At 38.9% G+C, this 19,366-nt stretch overlaps 2 protein-coding genes across 2 annotated transcripts; one reads left to right on the top strand and one right to left on the bottom strand.

The window, feature by feature from the left end:
* The first annotated feature begins 1,906 nt into the window (after positions 1 to 1,906).
* rab7b (RAB7b, member RAS oncogene family) lies at positions 1,907 to 11,737 on the top strand. Its single transcript, XM_083554167.1, has 6 exons — positions 1,907 to 2,102; positions 2,765 to 2,833; positions 5,690 to 5,816; positions 8,566 to 8,784; positions 9,438 to 9,566; positions 10,588 to 11,737. Exons 2-6 carry the CDS (start codon positions 2,781 to 2,783, stop codon positions 10,678 to 10,680), a joined length of 621 nt encoding a protein of 206 aa, XP_083410293.1. The 5' UTR covers positions 1,907 to 2,102; positions 2,765 to 2,780; the 3' UTR covers positions 10,681 to 11,737.
* Positions 11,738 to 12,788: 1,051 nt separating this feature from the next.
* ubl4a (ubiquitin like 4A) lies at positions 12,789 to 17,571 on the bottom strand. The gene is made up of 4 exons (XM_083554168.1): positions 17,181 to 17,571; positions 15,529 to 15,634; positions 14,304 to 14,515; positions 12,789 to 13,721 (listed from the first exon to the last, which is right to left on the bottom strand). The coding sequence occupies exons 1-4, from the start codon at positions 17,226 to 17,228 to the stop codon at positions 13,614 to 13,616; spliced, it is 474 nt and encodes a 157-aa protein (XP_083410294.1). The 5' UTR covers positions 17,229 to 17,571; the 3' UTR covers positions 12,789 to 13,613.
* Positions 17,572 to 19,366: the final 1,795 nt, after the last annotated feature.

Here is a 19,366-nt window from a genome sequence, read left to right as displayed (position 1 = left end):
ATAGCTTAAAAACTTAGGTCACTTAACATTTGAAATTCTTTTTTTCTTTTTCTTTTTTATAGAAGATGCAGTATATCTGATTGTGTCCTTTCCTATTATTTACTACTTACTATAATTATAATGTATTATTATTAACTTATTAGCTCATATTGATAAAGCACTTTCAATATTTATCACAAAACATTACACTTTCTCATTAATGTCAATTGTACTATTCAGTTATGTGTCCCTGTATTTCCACAAACTATACAATCATCTGCACTATTTATTAAGCCAAATATTGCAAATGTGTAACCTAGAAACATAAGAGCAAAACTAAGTAACCAGGGCGTGGATGTAGAATCATAAAAAAAAGAGAAGAGCAGAGAATCACTCAGTTCTGGGTGTGCCCTGGCCCACAAACCCGGAGCTCAAGACTGAGCTTGTCTTCTTTAGGTCTTTCTCACTGTCATTAATGAGTACTGAGATTTCCACATAACTGTCTAGTATCTTAATATAGGTGTACAGATTGAATATGGTGAGACAAAGTTACAAATATTGCTGAATATTATTTATTTTCTGAATTTAGAGTGTCTAATTCTACTTTAATTCTATATAATTCACTTCTATTATTTGGTCAATTGTAAAGCTTTTGTGATAGAACTGTTTTAAATAAATCATGTTAGTTTTATACACAGAAAGTCCCTTAATTTTTTAATGTAAATGCAACTCTTATTCTTCAGCTTTGTCTATTACATCTAATACTATTACTACTATGGCTAACTATAATATAATATACTGCACTTACAAGTGTTATAAAAAAAACTAAGATACAATAGATAATGTAAGATAAACAATAGATAATAAGGTATTTTCCACCATGAGAAAGTATTAGGAGAGAGGGCTTTTTGGTTTCTGAGTAACAAGGGAATGGCTGTTTATAGCTTCTATAACCTACATTATATTGCCAAAAGTTTGCTGACACCTGGTCATAAGTATGGTATGTGCTTTTTAAGCATCACATTCCACATATAGTCCCAATTTGCTCTTAAAATTCCTTCCAACCTTCTAAGAAGATGTTCCACTAGATTTTGGAGTGTGGACATTTGTGTTCAAGGGTGTTAGTAAAGTCAGGTACTTATGTAGGTGAGGTGAGGAGGCCTAGGGTGCACTGAGTGTTCACATTCATCCTAAAAGTGTTCAGTAGTGTTGAGTTCCGAACTCTGTAGCAGGCCACTCAAGATCTTTCTCTCCAAACCATGCAAATATCTTCATGGAGCTGGTTTTGTGCACAAGGATATTGCCATGCTGGAACAGGTTATTATTATTATACCGCATTCAAAGACGTCCTATACAATTGTGGGTGAACAGTTTGGAGAACATTTTGGCGAACATATGGCTGGGAAAGGTCAGGTATCCTAATACTTTTGTCCATATAGCGTACATACTAACAGGTCATAACTTGTTTTCTGGGGTTGATTAAAAGTGAAAACACCTTTTTTTCCCCAAAACATTTTTTTAAATCGGAATTGTACATGGAAAATACCAAGTGCAAGTTGAGTCTTGAAATTGAATTATTATAATTAGTCCTGTTTTAAATTACAGAAAAATCTCAGTTCATAAATGAGGCCTTCTTCTTGTGTGCACTAGCATAATAACAAGTATGCCAAAGAGAATCGAGCTTTCGAGGCCCTGGTTTGGATTCTGCATACTCGCATACTAACAAGTACGCAAAGGGAAGATCTGGGGATTTCATTATTGAGCGATTTAAAACACACAAAACAAGCAGTTGAAATGAGTGTTGTAGAATTTGCGTGTTTAATCTTTGATTGAGAAAAGGTTTTTAAGAGAAATATGGTCGTTTAAATGTGTAAAACTAAAATAAAATTGAGGGGCGGCACTTCCGGTTTTGGAGGCCGGTCAGCAGTGCGTCAGTCCCTTGTGACGCCGCAGCCATGTTCGCCTAGAGGAAGGCGTTCAGTCTCCTCAGCAGATGTGTTCCTCCATAACTCAACCCTGGTTAGGAAATTGATTGTTTCGACACTATTTAGGCATTGAATTTATTTTTTTCAGACGGATATCAACGCTGTCTTTGTGATTCGGAAGTAAAAAGCCGGTAGGAGGTAGGGGTCGTGTTTTCTTTCTTCCGTCCTTTTTTTCCTTCCTTCAAAAAAAAATACAAAAATTCAAGGTGTCCTTGTTTAATCTTAACCTTAATGTATTAAATGATGTACTTATTTACTGTTTTATATCTGTGCATATATTTCCTTATTTATAAAACCCAATTTCCGCCTTTTTTTTATTACCAAGCTTCGCCTGCAGCCTTTTGCTATTGTTTCTACCAAACCCGAATTTGATTTCCTGCGATATATATTTTCTTTTTTTCCCCATGAAATCGTTTTAATTTCTGCGTTTACATCCACAAAAAACCATAACGCATCTTCTAACATTCGTCACTATATGATCGAAACCCCCCCCCCCGTGTTGTGACGTCACAATATTTGAATACGCGCGTTGATTAATATTTTGGAAATGTGTTTGTTTGTTTGTTTGTTTGAACCTGCAATTGTGTTATATTCAATTCCTAGTGAACTACTTCAATGTTCAGTTTTATAATTGAGTAAAATGGCCATCTTGAGTTAGTTAGGTTTGCTGATGGTGTAACAGTGGCATTCCCAGAATTCCCTTAAAGTTGGACTGAGTAGGAGCAGAATTCCGAGTGTCCATAAAGAGTTAACGGTTGATAACTGTGTGTGTGTGTGTGTGTGGGTGTGTGATTCTTCAGATCTGGTCTAGACATCATGGCCTCTCGCAAGAAGGTGCTGCTTAAGGTGATCATCCTTGGAGATTCTGGGTAAATGTCTCTCTCAATCTTACACACACACACACACACACACACACACACACACACACACACTCATCATCTCACCACTTCTACTTTCAGAAGCAAACAGCTCTTTGACTTCCCCAAAATAAGAAAAGCTGGTATGAACATTATGGGACAAAGTATTGGGACACCTGACATTTCCACCCTGGATGTGGTTCTTCTCCAAACTCTTAAGCCAATGTTGCAGGCACACAGTTGTATAGGATGCATGAAAGTTTCTCTTTACTTGAACTAGACGACCCAAACCTGTATCTCTGATCTGCTTTTACGTGGGTTGGAGTGGAAGATCTCCTGCTGTGGAGCTCTGACCTCCACCCTATTGAACATCTTGATTCTCATCCATTACATCATTTCCTCACTTTACTAATACAAAACATTTTGGCTGAATGAGCAGAAATCTCCACAAAATGGAACTGGACTTCTTCCCAGAAGAATAGAGATTATTATAAGAGCGAAAGGGGACTAAAATATAGACTAGGATGTTCTCAACATGTGCTCAGGTGTCCACAAACTTTTGCTCTAAAAAAAAAAGATGATCTTAGCAAAGGAAAATGTCAAGCGTTTAAATTATTTTTTTTTTCCAAATGGAAGAGTCTAGGTGTTTTTTTTTTTTTTTTTTTTAGTTTAGTTCTTTCTCCAAACCAATTTATTTTTGCTACATCATATGAGCACAGATCATTTCATCACCCCCAAAACAGAAAGAAACCCAGGTTGTTCGAAATAGAAAAGGGAAAATCAAAGAGCGAGTTGTTGCGTAAAGCGAATTGATTACTTCCAGATGTAAGATATATCCTTGTGTCTGGAGAAAAAAAAAATAAATATCATTAATTGAAAGGAATGAATAGAAAGTGTCCCATGAATATAAATGTTTTCTACATTTTGTAATAAGTCTCACTGATGCCACAACATCAGCTCCAAATGTATGTTATAAGTACTTTTAAAGCGAACAAGCTTCCTGTTCGTTGCACAGTTCGGGGGGGAAAATGTGTTTACGCAGATTCTGTAGATTGAAAAGTTGAATAAACGCGCTCTTGTGGCTTTTTCGATATTGATGTTAAAAAGGGTGCAGTATGCAAATGAGTCATGTAATCAAAGGCTCATCTCGTTTGCGATCTTGACCTAGTGAGAGAGTCCTGCTGTGCTCCACATACTAGGGATTTTTTACACACACACACACACACACACACACACACACACACACACACACACTCTCACACACACACACTATCACAAAGCGTATTTTTTACTCTTTGCCCATGTTCACATGACCCAGGATATGATTTTTTTTTTGTCCTATTCTTTATTTCATTTGCACAGTCAATAAAGTAAACCGTTTCTACCTGTAAGTTAGAGGACTTTGGTATTTAGGAGTTCCCCGTGTTTTCCAAGTCACCTTCGTTTTCTACTGCTTTCAGCCTGGCTTTAGGCGTGGCTTCACGTTTCTGTGGTCTAGCCAAAGCCTTGACGTGCAACTTCTTTTTTCCTATTGTCTTCTATGTTTGCCTGTGGTTTCATCCAAATTTTCTTACCACATCCAGATCCTCAGCTCCCGAGCACTCGGTTTTAATATCACAGAGTTCTGATGTTACTGTTGACCGTAATTCGAATCGCATTCTTTCGAACGGATTTCAATTGTAACCGCTAGGCCATGTGGGAGTCTCGGAGCAGGCATGATGCCGGAAATATAAAATAAATACCAACACAACTATCTATATGAACATTTCAGGACATCTGACTCATCCACCCATGTGGTTCCTCACCACAAAGTTGTGAAAGACAATGGTGTTGGACGTCTTTTGGATGTCAAACCTACCTGACTTTGGTTGAAAGAGCAAACATCTTTCCAGAAGAGTGGAGGTTATTACAGCGAATGGGGATTAAATGTGGAATGGGCTGCTCAAAAAGCATCTTATACCATATTTTCCGGACTATAAGCCGCTAATTTATGGATTTATGGATTTTTCCTGGGTTGTTCTCTGTTTCACAAACTTCAAGCCGAAAACTGAGACCCATAACATTAGACCAATGAAATTGCTGAACGGGTTCAGGTGAACCAATGAAACTCTTTATATTAAATCAGATGCGCTCCCACTGAATCGGGCGGCACCACATCATAAATATGGATGATGTTCCTCTGACGTTTGATCTGCCGCTCACTCGGACTGTCTACAGGAAATGTGAATCATTCGTCACGCTGAAAACAACCGGGCATGAAAACACACTTCACCTGTGTTCTGAGCTGCACGGCATCGGGAGAAAAACTTCACCGATGGTGATTTTTAAACGCACGACGATGCCAAAAGATAAACGAGAGAAATAGTTGTGAAAGGAAGGAGGAAGACAGTGAACAATGACTTTCTTGGTAGGCTACTGTTTAGATACAAGTCGTGTAACAGACACTGTCTTTTCATTAAAGCCTGTGTAAAGTTCATTAGTTTCAGTGTAGACACCTGCGGCTTATAGACAGGTGCGGCTTATTTATGTTCAAAATAAACATCTTTGTAACATTCAGTGGCTGCGGCTTATATTTGGGTGCGCTTAATAGTCCAGGAAATTACGGTAATCAAGTGTTCACAATATTTTTTGTCCATTTTAGTGTACATCTCTGTTCCTGATGAGAGAAATGTTATTGATTTAGCCAAGTCTCTGTTCACACATTGCTATACTGTTTGCTGAGGCGTCACTATTTGCGGATTTTGTCTTTGTTTGCTGTTATAATGCTGAATATAGTGCACTCTTGGCTTGTTTTATTGGACAAGTTTACATGAATCCATGATCTCTCACTCCCCTCACCCCCTCCTTTTTTTTCTTTTTTTCTTTCAGGGTTGGAAAGACTTCTCTAATGAACCAGTATGTCAATAACAAGTTTAGCAACCAGTACAAGGCCACGATCGGCGCCGACTTTTTGACCAAAGAGGTGATGGTGGACGACAGGCTGGTCACCATGCAGGTTGGTTTGAAATATTTACAAGCGGTCATTGTGTCAAAAAACACGGATCTCCATGAGCTAGGTTTGATACAGGAAGTGGCAGGTCGGTAGTTGGATTTCTAAACCAATAGCCCTTAACCCTCACCTGCCCAGTTGACTAGATGACATAATTGTAAGGGAGTTTGTCAGTGGTGGTGTTCATGTAGGATATACAGAAAACCCTCCACCTGCATGATTATGAGCAGCTTCAGAAAGCCAAGAGTGGGTTCGTTCTGAAACGATTCCAGTGCACAGATTTAGAAATTTTTATAAGTACGTTACCATAAATAGGTTTCGATAAGGAACTAGCATGGCACAATTGCGACAGAAATCAAGTGTGTGTGTGTGTGTGTGTGTGTGTGTGTGTGTGTTTAAAACACTTGCTGCTTGGTTAAATTGTTCTAGTTCTTTAGCGTTTTCATGTATGTCTGAAACAAATCTTATTTTCCAGTACGGAGCGAGTAGTGACACTGCGCTAACTCTAGTCCCAATTTGCTCTTCTAATTCCCTTCACTTTTCCGGGAAGATGTTCCACTAGATTTTGGAGTGTGCTTGTGGATACCCCACAAGGGTGTTAGTAAAAGCAGGTACTGATGTAGGTGAGGAGACCTGGGGTGCAGTCAGCGTTCACCTTCATCCCAAAAGTCTTCAGTAGGGATGAGATCAGAGCTCTATAGCAGCAAGATCTTCCTTTGCTGAATCCCACATTTCAAGCGATTTCCCCCAGTTAATGACTTTTGAGTTAATGAAACTAATGGCATTCGTCTTCGCAAGCGTAAACTTCAAAGCACGTGCCGACTCACCGACACACACATTATCGACTTTTCTGATTAAACTCTATTTGTTTTAGAAACCTGCTGGAAGAAATCAGGAACCATTCTGATTATCTTGTCTATTTTAGATACGCTATCTCCAGGAATGTTGGAAATGCTTACTCAGCATCTTCTGCCACATCAATAAAATAAGGTCAATACTGTGTATTAGATGGTTCTAAGGAATTTATTGTCGCTGCACATTATTTTGCATACAAGCCGTTCTGAGAGGTTTTTTTGCCGATCAATAGACGAATTTTGTCGACAAAAAAAATGACTGTTGTCATGGCTAGTTTTTACAACAGCGTATTAGGGCCACTGTGGGATAAAAAAAAAACTGGAAGGGGAGGGGCAGGGAATTTTGGCATTTAAAGCTGGAAACGTCGGAGTTTAAAGCTGGAAAGATTACAAGAAAAAACTCACAAATTTATGAGGAAGAAACAAAGATTTATAAAAGTTTGTGTGTAAAACTCAAACATTTCCTATCAAGGAAGAAAACCACATATACAACTGTGTATTATGGCCAGTAACGGCTTTTAAGGGTGAGGCAGGGAGCTAAACTCAAAAATCTGCGGGGTTTCGATTTCTATCAAGGAAGAAACAGCATATACACTTTGCAAGGTTGGGCAGACGTCACCTGCTTTGCATTTTCCCTTGGATTAAAAAAGTTAAATACATATTTATCCCAGAATCACCAGATCATCATACTGGAAATTTCCGAGTTTAAAACTTTTTATCTTCTTCATGTTAAATTGTTGTCGTTTTAAACTAGGAAGTTTTGACTTACAACTTTCTAAGTTTTACACTGAGATTCCCTGCCCCTCCCCCTTCCAGTTCCCTTTTAAAATCCGATATTGGCCGTAATACACCATCGTATTATATGCGATATTTTCTTCCCTGAAAGCTCTCTGGTTTTGAGATATGATCTACAGTAGTGTTAATGTTGAGTATGAAGTGTTGAGTCAAACCCAGTCAGCGTCATGACGAATCCAGTCAGTTTGTAATGTCATTTGACTTCCTGATGGTTTCCCAGCAGCCACTGGTTTTGTAAGAACAAGTTAGCAGCTTGTGTGACGTGACGTGCTGTGTTGTGTTGTGTTGTGGTGTTGTGCCGCGATGTGGAATGCTGATCCTCGTGTGCCAGCGAGCACATGACTCACCACCCTGCCTGCGATGACTGTAATGGGGACAAACAGGGAATACAGGCAGAAGAGTTAATGCTTCTTCTCATTCTCTTGTTGGAGGTGTTCTGTATAAACATACCATTAATTCATGAAGATATTCAACTAAATAAAATACACTTCATGGGTTATTTTATATATGTATATTAAAAAAAGCCCTCAAAAGGTCACTTTGCAGTTGAATCCAGATACAGACATACACTGTATTGGCAAAAGTGATCAAACACTTGGTCAGAAGTATGGTATTTGCTTTTTGAGCATCGCATTCCACATTTAGTCCCAATTTTCTCTCCCTCCACTCTTCTGGGAAGATGTTCCACCAGATTCTGGAGTGTACTTATTGACATTTGTGTACATCATTTTGCCACATCCAAAGACGTCCAATTACAATGATCTGCTTCTAGCTTTGGGGTAACAGTTTGGAGAGGAACCACATGGCAGGAAAGGTCAGGTATCCAAATACTTCTGTCTATACAGTGGATTTGGAGCACTTAGCATTTATAGACTGTGGAATTGCATTTTGGTTAATGTAAACACTTCCTTTTTGCAGTATGCTTCCTGTATTGGCGCAAACACATGCAGTGGGGTCCTGGGTCTTTCACAGTGTAACCATTGTGTCTGTGTGGGTTCTTCTTGTGATACACTGGTAGAAATCACAAAATTCATGTCTTATATAGCTGGATTGATAGGTTACTGTAAATTTGGATCTGTGGAAAATCATGTTTTGTGTGTTGATAGATTTGGGACACGGCCGGCCAGGAACGTTTTCAGTCTCTGGGCGTGGCGTTCTACAGGGGCGCCGACTGCTGCGTGCTGGTCTATGACGTCACTTCTCCAAACACCTTTAAGACTCTGGACAGCTGGAGGGACGAGTTCCTGATCCAAGCCAGCCCTCGCGACCCCGAGAACTTCCCATTTGTCGTGCTCGGAAACAAGATGGACTTGGAGAACAGACAGGTGTGTGTGTGTGTGTGTGTGTGTGTGTGTGTGTGTGTGTGTGTGTGTGTGTGTGTGTGTGTGTGTGTGTGTGTGTGTGTGTGTGTGTGTGTGTGTGTGTGTGTGTGTGTGTGTGTGTGTGTGTGTGATGGATTTTGACTAAATAGTTGAAAGAATAGTAAAGATAGATTTTTAAAAAAGCATTAAGATTTCACAATTTCCAACAAATATAAATGGCATTTATTCAACTTTTTTTCCATCATTGCTGCAATTTTTTGGAATCAATCAGTGGTGATTTCTTTGGAAAGTCTCTTAAAATTGTGTGTCGGTATTATTAATGCCGTCTTCTAGAAGGATACAGGAAACAAAATCGATAACTAGGTGACCACTCGGGTTAAACAAGCCGTTGTGGAGACGTCAAGAGGACCGAAGGTTCGCTCCATACTCCTGTATGCGCCAGCATTACTATGAAATCTATAAATGAGTATATGGTCCGGTAATGCAGTCGAGGTTATATAAGCATGTGTGCTGCAAACATCCCTGCTGCGTATTTATATACGACTTTACCTATAGAAGAGATTTGAGGTTTAAAATGTTTAAATGTTGCACTCAGTGTTTTGATTTCTTCGTTTATTTTATTTTTTTTTTTAAACAAGCCTTTTTGTCTGCTCCAGGTTACTACAAAACGAGCCCAGGCCTGGTGTCAAAGCAAGAACAACATCCCGTATTTTGAGACCAGTGCCAAAGAAGGGATCAACGTGGACCAGGCGTTCCAAACCATCGCTCGCAATGCACTTAAACAGGTACAGAGGCGTCTTACATAAATCACCATCATCTACATTTCTCTCTCTCTCTCTCTCTCTCTCTCTCTCTCTCTCTCTCTCTCTCTCTCTCCATCCATCCATCCATCCATCCATCCATCCATCCATCCATCCATCCAATCCACTTCGTTACAATACAGTTAAACTCTATCTATCCAAGTCCAATGTTGCCCATTTTTATTTTTTAAATAATATATTCCGATCTATACGTCCAAGTCCAGTATTATTTAATTGCATCTTTCCCAATTTATCCATCCTAATCTAATCCAGTTTCATTCCCCTTCCCTTACATAGTCCGGTTCCAAAACAGAATTCTGTGATGATCACGTCCACTTCTAAAGCCACCTAATTCCATCCCATTTCAAGCTTTCAATCTAATCCAATCCAAATCAGATTCCGTCTCTGTTAATCTAGTCTATCCTACCCACTCCAATCCTAATTCCAAGCAAGTCTAATCCTATTCTGTTCATCCTAATCTTATCCAGCTCCAATTCATTCTTGCCAAACCGGTTCCTCGAATCCATCCTAACCAGAGTCTAATCCATCTATTCCAAAGCAATTCATTTCCAAAATTCCAGGAATGTTCATGACTGGAAACTTTCCATTGGAATAAGTAGGAGTAAACTGGGAATTTACAAATTTATAGGTTAGCCAATAAAAGGGAACTTGAATGTACTGTGTACAATTAAACCAAAGTTTAACATGTCACGTTTCACAACTTTTGAACAAACAAAATGAAACGTATATGATACAGTTTCAACTTAATTTTGTAAAAATTCCCATGAAAAGTTTCCAGGAAGTTTTATTTTTAACCCTATTTCCAATCCATCTCCCCATCCCAGTCCTACCTGGTTCCAGTCCATTCATTTCAATATGGTTTCAGTCGATCACATTCTACACAAACCAGCCCAAAGTCTTTTCTGTTTCATAATTTCCTATTTATTAGTCTCTCTGTATTAAAGCACTATGACAGCAGTATCAATAATAATATTCCATCCTGCAGGAGAATGCAGGGGACCCGAGCCCGGACTTTCCGGAACCGATCAAGCTAAGAGACGAGAAACCTGCAAACCCGAACGATATCTGCAGCTGCTGAGGGACGGCAAAGAAACAAAAAGCTAATTGCAAGAAGGGGGAAAGAGATGACCACAATCCAGCAGGGACTAAAACACGATCGAAGCCTCCAACCCTGCCATGTTTGTCTTCTCTTTCTCCTTCAAGACCTTCAAAAATGTACAATAGCGTTCCATTTTCTCTTTCCGAATCTCCATGGCACCACTTTACGGAAACAGGAGAGAGAGCAAACGTTTTTCTTAGAGTATAGCGTATATCCTTTAAATAAAAAAAATAAAAAAAAAAATAAAAAAAAAATATATATATATTGCTCTCAGTATCACTACTTTGTCCAAGACTGTCACTACGTTTTATTTTATTTTTTTTGTTTTTTTCCTTCCCAAAAAAAAAAAAAAAATCATTGTGCCTTTAATCCTGCTTCATTCCATGTGTCTTATGTATTTCTGTGCTGATCCTGCATTTCCTGCTGTATAAACTCCACCAGTGGTAACGACATCCAACGTGTCTGTGTTTGCATGTCACGAATATACAAGCGACCGAGGACCGTCTTAACCAGAGCATCCGCTTGGCCTCGGGTTTGCGTAACCCACCGAGCGCCACGCAAACGCCGTTGACTAACAAAACGCCGGCTTACACAATCGCATTCATTTACACAAATTTTTTTTTCAAGCACTTACCACATAACCGGTGCATACATTGTGTCTTAGACACTATCGGCTTCTGCAGTCCATTTAGTTTAGGACAACACGCGGAAGCGAATCTCACGAGAGGATGCGCAGAAGCATAAAACGTTCACCTGTAGGTCTTTTCATTTATTGCTTTTCCTTTGTACGTTTACATACTTGTATTAAAAAAATCAATAATTGTGTATATAAATATATATATAGTGTGTGTGGGCATATATATATATATATATAACACCTTATCAGAGAATTTGTTTTATATTCTAGTATGAAATATGGTTTAAATTAAGATAAATAAAGAGAAAAAAGAATAGTATTTGGGCACATGTGCCAATATAATTTGGTAGCGTATATTCTAAGCCAAATAGACAAATAAAGGATACATTTACAACCAAACTGTTCAGTTTTTAAAAGAATGTCGAATGTATGTGCTTGCTTTTTTTTTTGTTTGTTTGTTTGTTTTCTTTTTTGATTTGGATTTTTCTAGAACCGAAGTTCGGACAATCGTTTCAGTAGCAACAGTTGATTTACTGGAAATTAAATGGGGAGCATAAAAGAACAATTAAAAGCTAACTACAATATATTTTTCTTTTTTTATTGGTACTCAAAAAAGAAAATTACAGATTTCGTTTTTCAGCGATGGGGAAAGGCTTCAGGATGGAGTACTGTAACATGGCCAGGTGTGTTCTTGCATTAACGTTCATGAGAAAGGAAATCTGTATCTGAATCTCTATGTAATGAAACGCCTTAAATATTAGAAATTGTAAAAAATATGTTTTACTTGTCACATATACACTGATCAGGCATAACATTATGACATTAGAACATTAAGAGCGGTGAAGTGAAGAACACTGATGATCTCTTCATCCTGGCACCTGTGAGTGAGTGGATATATTTATTAGGCAGCAAGTGAACATTTTGTCCTTGAAGTTGACGTGTTAGAAGCAGGAAAAATGGGCAATCGTAAGGATTTGAGCGAGTTTGACAAATTGTGACGTCTAGACGTCTGGGTCAGAGCGTCTCCAAAACTGCAGCTCTTGTGGCTATTCCTGGTCTGCAGTGGTCAGAATCTATCGAAAATGCTCCAAGGGAGGAACAGTGGTGGACCAGGGACATGAGGAGCGAAGGCTGGTCCGTGTGGTCAGATCCAACAGACGAGCTCCTGTAGCTCAAACTGCTGAAGAAGTTTTGGCAGCAACAGGGGACCAACACAAAATCAGGTAGGTGGTCATAATGTCTGATGCCTGATGGGTGGAAGGTTGACATTTTTCCTTTGTAAATCGCATCTTGTTAGGGGTCAGAGCAGCTGATACAGCACCTCTAGAGCATAGAGGGTTAAGGACCTTGCTCTAGGGCCCCAACAATGACAGCTTGGTGGTATTTGCACTTGGGGAAAAAAAAAAGCACTTTATGCATCACTATAAAATAACTAGATGAAGCCATCAAGTGAATGTTGACAGTTTTAATAATAAGAAACATGATTTACAGAGTCCGAGTGCTCACATGACCCAACACTAACTTTCTGGTCAGTGTTGATGAATTTAACTCCTTAACTTATAATAAATATGTTCACAAAGCATCCCAATGTAACAAGCATCGTGAGTGAAAACACCGCCGTTCTCGAAGCTTCAAACCGATTTCTGTGGCAACCTCCAGCACATGCAGAAGAACCAGCAGAATAATGTACATTGTGAGGTATAAGATAGTTGCAGCATAGATCATTTCCTTCTAGCATTTTATTCTGGTTTAAGAAGGAAGTTAACCCCAATGTATCTTAGGGCAGTTCCGTTTTTAAAATTCTACACTTGTACCACCGATAACACATCATTCGAGCTTTCATCAATCCTCATGTGGTCGTAGAAAGAATAAGAAAATGGGAATAAATATTCAGAAGTTAGAAATCAGAGTGCGTCTGAAATCAAACACAACCACTCTTTATGTGCACTGTTTAATCTGTACTCATGGTGTCATCATGCCTTTCTCACTCCTTCATGAAGGAAGATGGGAAAAATAAAACCCAGGAGCATACTGATGGCAGTCACGTTTGCAAATGGCATCTGAAAGCAAGAGAGGGGGATTGGGGGGGGGGGGGCATGTTTTCGCTGAGCCACGCTCGCATGCGGCCAACCTGAAGTAAGCAGACGTGGTCTTACAGTCCGGACGTTTCCTAAACGTCCTCTTCGCGTGTGTTTCCCCGAACGTCAGGTTGCTGCTGTCAAAGTGTGCTTTTGTGTTTGTGACTATTTATTTATATGTATGCTTGTAGCTTGTCTCAGTCCATGTATGACATGTCCATTCCCTCTGCCTCGGGGTGCAGCAGGCGTCCAGCCAGGCGCTCGATATCGTCTAGGCTGAGCTGTCGGAGGGAACGTTCGTAATCCTGTACGCAAAAAATGCAATCTTAATAACTTATCACTAACGAAGGTATATCCCTAATCTGATTGGTCAGAAGGTGTTCCGTATTTACATTTTATACTTTTGCTCAAGTGAAAGTTAAATAATTTACCTACTGTATCTCTACTTTAACTACATGGTTTGTGTACCTCGTCCACCACTGTTTGTAAGGGGACGGCATGTAACGGATAAAGGTGAAGCTGAAGCTGTGTTTTCCGACTGACACGGGAAAAAATTCATACAACGAGAACTTTATCAGACTTTATGGTTTCACTATAAAACCATACGCTTGTTTTATTGAAGTAAAAAGAGTCTGATGAATAACTATAACAGCAGTAACTAAAGTAATAAGGGACTTTCTGCAACATTAAACGTAACTATAAACAGATAAAAAAATGTCATCATATGATCGTGTGCTGTAATATAAAAAGATTGATCATATTCATAAACAGTGAATCGTCAGCGATTTGAGGAGCAGCATGGCACTACAAGCTCACACACCCAAAGTGTTTAGTTCCTGAACTAAATCAGAATGAAGGCACAATAAAAAATATGGAACGGAAAATACCTTAATTAGCTGTTCCTGGACTTTGGCTGCATCTGCAGGACTGAAGTGTTTGGCCAGGATGGTGGACAGTAACTGCCATACGCCACTTCCAGTGCTGCTGCTACTGGAGTTACTGCCTACCGCCGAGCCGTTGTTTCTCTCTCCTGTTGGCCGCACCACCAGGTTAAGCTTGGCCTCTGGACCGATGGAGTAATCGCTCAGTCTGTATTCGTCTGCAAATACGAGGGTGTACTTATTCATGAGAAATATTCACCAAGTTCACACACTTGACTCCGATACGTGACTCCCCTAAGGAGACTCCCCTATAGTCTGCCTGGATTCGTACCTGCTAGGGCTTTTTTTTTTTTTTTTTTTTTTTGTACAACTAATAATGAATATACACTCATTCAAATGTGCACTAAACTATCTAGTGTTGATCGTATTGCAATGTTAAGGAAAACAAATGTCTCTAACCGGACTCTCCACTAATCAGACCCCTCTAACCGGACTCTCCACTAATCAGACCCCTCTAACCGGACTCTCCACTAATCAGACCCCTCTAACCGGACTCTCCACTAATCAGACCCCTCTAACCGGACTCTCCACTAATCAGACCCCTCTAACCGGACTCTCCACTAATCAGACCCCTCTAACCGGACTCTCCACTAATCAGACCCCTCTAACCGGACTCTCCACTAATCAGACCCCTCTAACCGGACTCTCCACTAATCAGACCCCTCTAACCGGACTCTCCACTAATCAGACCCCTCTAACCGGACTCTCCACTAATCAGACCCCTCTAACCGGACTCTCCACTAATCAGACCCCTCTAACCGGACTCTCCACTAATCAGACCCCTCTAACCTTTCTCTTCAGTAACCATGACTCTCTAACCTAACTCCCCACCAATGAGACCCCACTAACCCAACCCCTTTAACCTGACTTCCCACTAATGAGACCCATCTAACCAGACCCCTCTAACCTGACTCCCCACTAATGAGAGACCAACCAGACACCACTAAGGTGACTCCTCTTTAGACTTCTCTTTTTGATTTGTACCTGCTAGGACTGTTCCTTTGTATATATGTAATCCTAAGTATTCATAAAGTTTGTGTTTTATTCAAAATGTACACTCGACTATATGATACACGAGATTATTGCATTCCTAAGAGGAACAAACTTGACCCCTTAAACACCTGATTCTCCCCTCTAAACATGACTCATCTTGGACAGTCTGAATTCGTACCTGCCAGGGCTTTTCCTTTATAGAGCAGCCGCTGTTGATGCGGCGGAATGTTCAAGCGCTCAAACACCAGTTCTTTCACTGTCAACACCTTCTCGTTTTCTGCAACCTGAGAAACAACAAAAGCAGCAACAATGAAAAAAGATAAATTCTCTAGAATTCACAAGTCATTTCTATTGTCATGATTGCAGGTGGACATGCAAATGTAATTCTTTTTACAATTTACAACTTCACAATCCAGATGTTTATCACTTTGCCAGGGTTTTCCATTGCATGCTTCAATATGTGTCTGTGTGTAAATATTACTCAGAACTTGCTATTGATTATTTTAGTAATCCAGTATTTTAATGATTATTCATTCAATTAATTGGATAAGTAGTAGGTTTTCTTTATTAAACAGAAATACTAAATCTACAAGAGAAAACAAGTCTCATAAAATCAACCTGTAAAATGTTTATTTTTTATATATATATTTTTTGTATAAAAAAACATTTTATTGCTGAAATTGCACACAAGATTATATGTGAAAACTAAATCCATTTAGTGCATCAAAATTCATTTTGCAGTATCCTCTGTGTTAGAGTTCCAGAGCAGTTCAGAGTTTAGCAGGTGGTGCGTCAGTCATAATGGTCCGTGGGGAAACACGGAATTAATTTGCCTCAATGCTCAATGAATGGTTTCAGCCCTACTCAGAACAAAAAAACTACCCAGGAACCAATTTTGGATTTCTGTTTGACAATGATGCATGTATACTTCCTGATGTCAAAGACTTCAGGTTTGGTTCAGTAGCTCAGTTTAATATTAGTGATAGGATCATTTTAGTGATTTAGTGTTTTATTTGAATCCAAAATGAACAAAATCGGTTTTTTTTTTAGTAATTTAGCTCATTTCGTTCCTTTGATCAAAAATAAAATGTCATATTTTCAATAACAGATACCACAACACGTCTACATACTGCAACTTTGACTAAAGTTCGAAATATTTAAATATGCCAATGCAACCAAGGACAAATGATGATGAACACAATGATTAATGGATTAGCGGTCCTCCGGTTCGAGTCGTTCGTTCTTTGTCACGTGACTCCCTTAGACGCTACACAGTGCAGTAGGTCAGGTTTTTTTGTGTCCGAATCTCGACATCAATGTTACAGTTATGTGAGTCACGTGACAAAAGAATGAACGACTCGAACCAGAGGACTCGAGATGAACTACTCTATTCTGTTTCCTGTACATGAACTCTGAGATTACTCGTTCTTCTGAATCACAATAAAACATCAAAAAGCATCGTTCATGAACAACTCATTGCTATTTAACATACAACTGATAGGCCGAGTTAGAAATAACCACATAGATATTGAATTAGTGCACTACATAGAAACCATGTGAATAATGTGTCCTACACCCTACATAGTCACTAGATATCATATACTGCAATGTTTGAGACAGGTTCGCTTCCTATTGTTGTTAGTATTATTATTATTATTATTATTATTATTATTATAAACTGTACTGACCCGCTTCTGTGTCTCTTTTCGCATTACAATTACAGCTAGCCTATTAGCCAGAAAGCTACATATTCACAAAACATAAATATGTCCTAGCGAGCTAGCCACAGAAATGGACTTATAGACATATAAAACTCAATGCTACACCCACCTGGACGCTACATTCTTTGCCCTGGAGAGGTTTTACTGTCAAGATCATCTTGACAGTTGATAATAAAACGAACTGTAGCGACTTTTTCAGCGTTAGCTTCCAACGAGAAGCTTCTCGCGGTTGTGACGCCACATCCGGTCTGGGATTGGCTAGTGCGACTATCAAACTCTGCAAACTAGCGAATCAGAGTGTGGGAAACTGGACTTATCGTATAAAATGTGGAATGAAATGAACAACCGATTGAATGTTGTCATGAGCGAATATTCTCGATGCTGCCGCGCTCCACTGAAACGCGAAACTCGTCCCCCCCTAACTTGGAATTCCGACCCGGAAAACCGATTAGGTTGTAGTGTCCTGGGATGACCCTTTTCACACCGCGCATGCGCAACGTCTAGCTCCAACGACTTCGACCCTGTCGTGTTAAGTGAATGACGTCATTTCAACATGGCCGATCATATAATAACTATCAACCCACTGCTTTTTAGATCAAGCAACATAGCAGCATGGCGTGGAGGAATGATCAGAAACGCATAATGTTAGATGGAGGTCTTTACGGTTTTCCAAACAGCTTGACAAATCTGACTCCAGGATTCCAAACTTCCCAGTTAAATTAAATACAGGATTATTTTTTAAGAATTGCACAAAAATGCAGTGTTGGTTCATTAAGGGGACTTGGTTCTTCAAAACTTCAAATCGTTTTTAAATTAAAAAATATAAATACATGTAAAAGCCGAGTTATTAATACTAATAATGCAACACACATTTATTTACAACGTTATATAAAAAAATATATATATATACTGTATATAAAAGGTATATATAAAAAATTTACTCCGGCTAAAATTAATTTTCATTCACTTAACATGTTTTACCAATGCACCAAGTCCCAAATCAAGCACCAAAATCCCTTTAGATTCACACATCTGGCAAATAAAACCATTCATGTGGAAATATAGAAAAAGTTCCGTTTGGTGTCCTGATGATTTCTGTAAATTAAAATAATAAACACTAATAATAAACAAATTTGCATAAAGCATCCATTTTTGTACATGGCCATGTATTAAAAACTTGAAAAGTATTCATTTAAGGTACATATCAAACTGATAAAAATGTGCGATTAAGTTGCTATTAAATAAAATAATCGTGAGTTAACTCATGACAATCGTGCGATTAATTGCGATCAAATATTTTTAATCGACTGACAGCCCTAATATAGTTATATACATGTGACAATAGAATGAACAACTCTGACCAAAGGACTCATGAGATTACATACTCTGTTCTGTTTCCTGTGTAATGCACTGCATAGAGTTAATGGGAGTCGCTTAAAAACAACAACAACAACTCAGACTAGAAGAGTGTAGAGAGGTAAACTACTCATTTCTGTTTCCTGCGGAGATTTTGCGATGCTTTGCTCATACGCATCCAGTGGAAAATAAAAGAAACACTCTTTGAGACTAATTTTTCTTCTGAGTCACATTTAAGACCCCTCACTACAAAACACTGCCCTATCAGAATCTGATGAAAACTGAATTATCTTTTTTTTTTATACCATGAATATGTAGAATTTTTTTTTCCAATAGTCTAATCCGCTCATTTCATAGCTTTTCTCTCAGTTGCACTGCTTCCAGTTGTGTTTGTTTATGATGACTTTCTATCCAATCATATTTCAGCCATCACTTGTTGCCAAGGTCAAAGAAATCTGCTTTGAGGCCTTCAGAATCAACAGCCCAGGCGCTTGTAGCTTTAAATGCATGACAATGAAGCTGTTGCTTTAACCAATCACATTTTGAGTTGGATGAACAGAGGCCCTCTAGCAGGCGTACAGTAATATCGCCATTTTCATGTCCTTTGATTGGACATTTAGATACTAGTCATAGCTCGCAAACGACATCTGTGGTTCAAAAGATTTTAAGGACCATTTACACATTTTTGCGTCTTCTATGCAGAATTTCCACAAAAGAGACAATTCGCCTTCATTTCAAAATCCCCAGAAAAACTATTTTTTTTCTGTGGTTGAAGAACTCAAAGGCACTACAGAAATTCACAGAAAAACAGGGGTGGGGTGTATTTTTGAAAAATAATCATTGTTGCAGTTGGGTGGATCTTCATAATCAAGTTGATTACTTTCACACTACACATTTTTTATACATTTATAATTACATTTTAAGGTTGTCAAGGCTCAT

Source organism: Silurus aristotelis (assembly GCF_946808225.1).
Source record: "Silurus aristotelis genome assembly, chromosome: 11".
Lineage (NCBI taxonomy): Eukaryota > Metazoa > Chordata > Actinopteri > Siluriformes > Siluridae > Silurus > Silurus aristotelis.
Note: the sequence above shows the minus strand (reverse complement) of the source record. Positions and strands in the feature narration are given on the sequence as shown.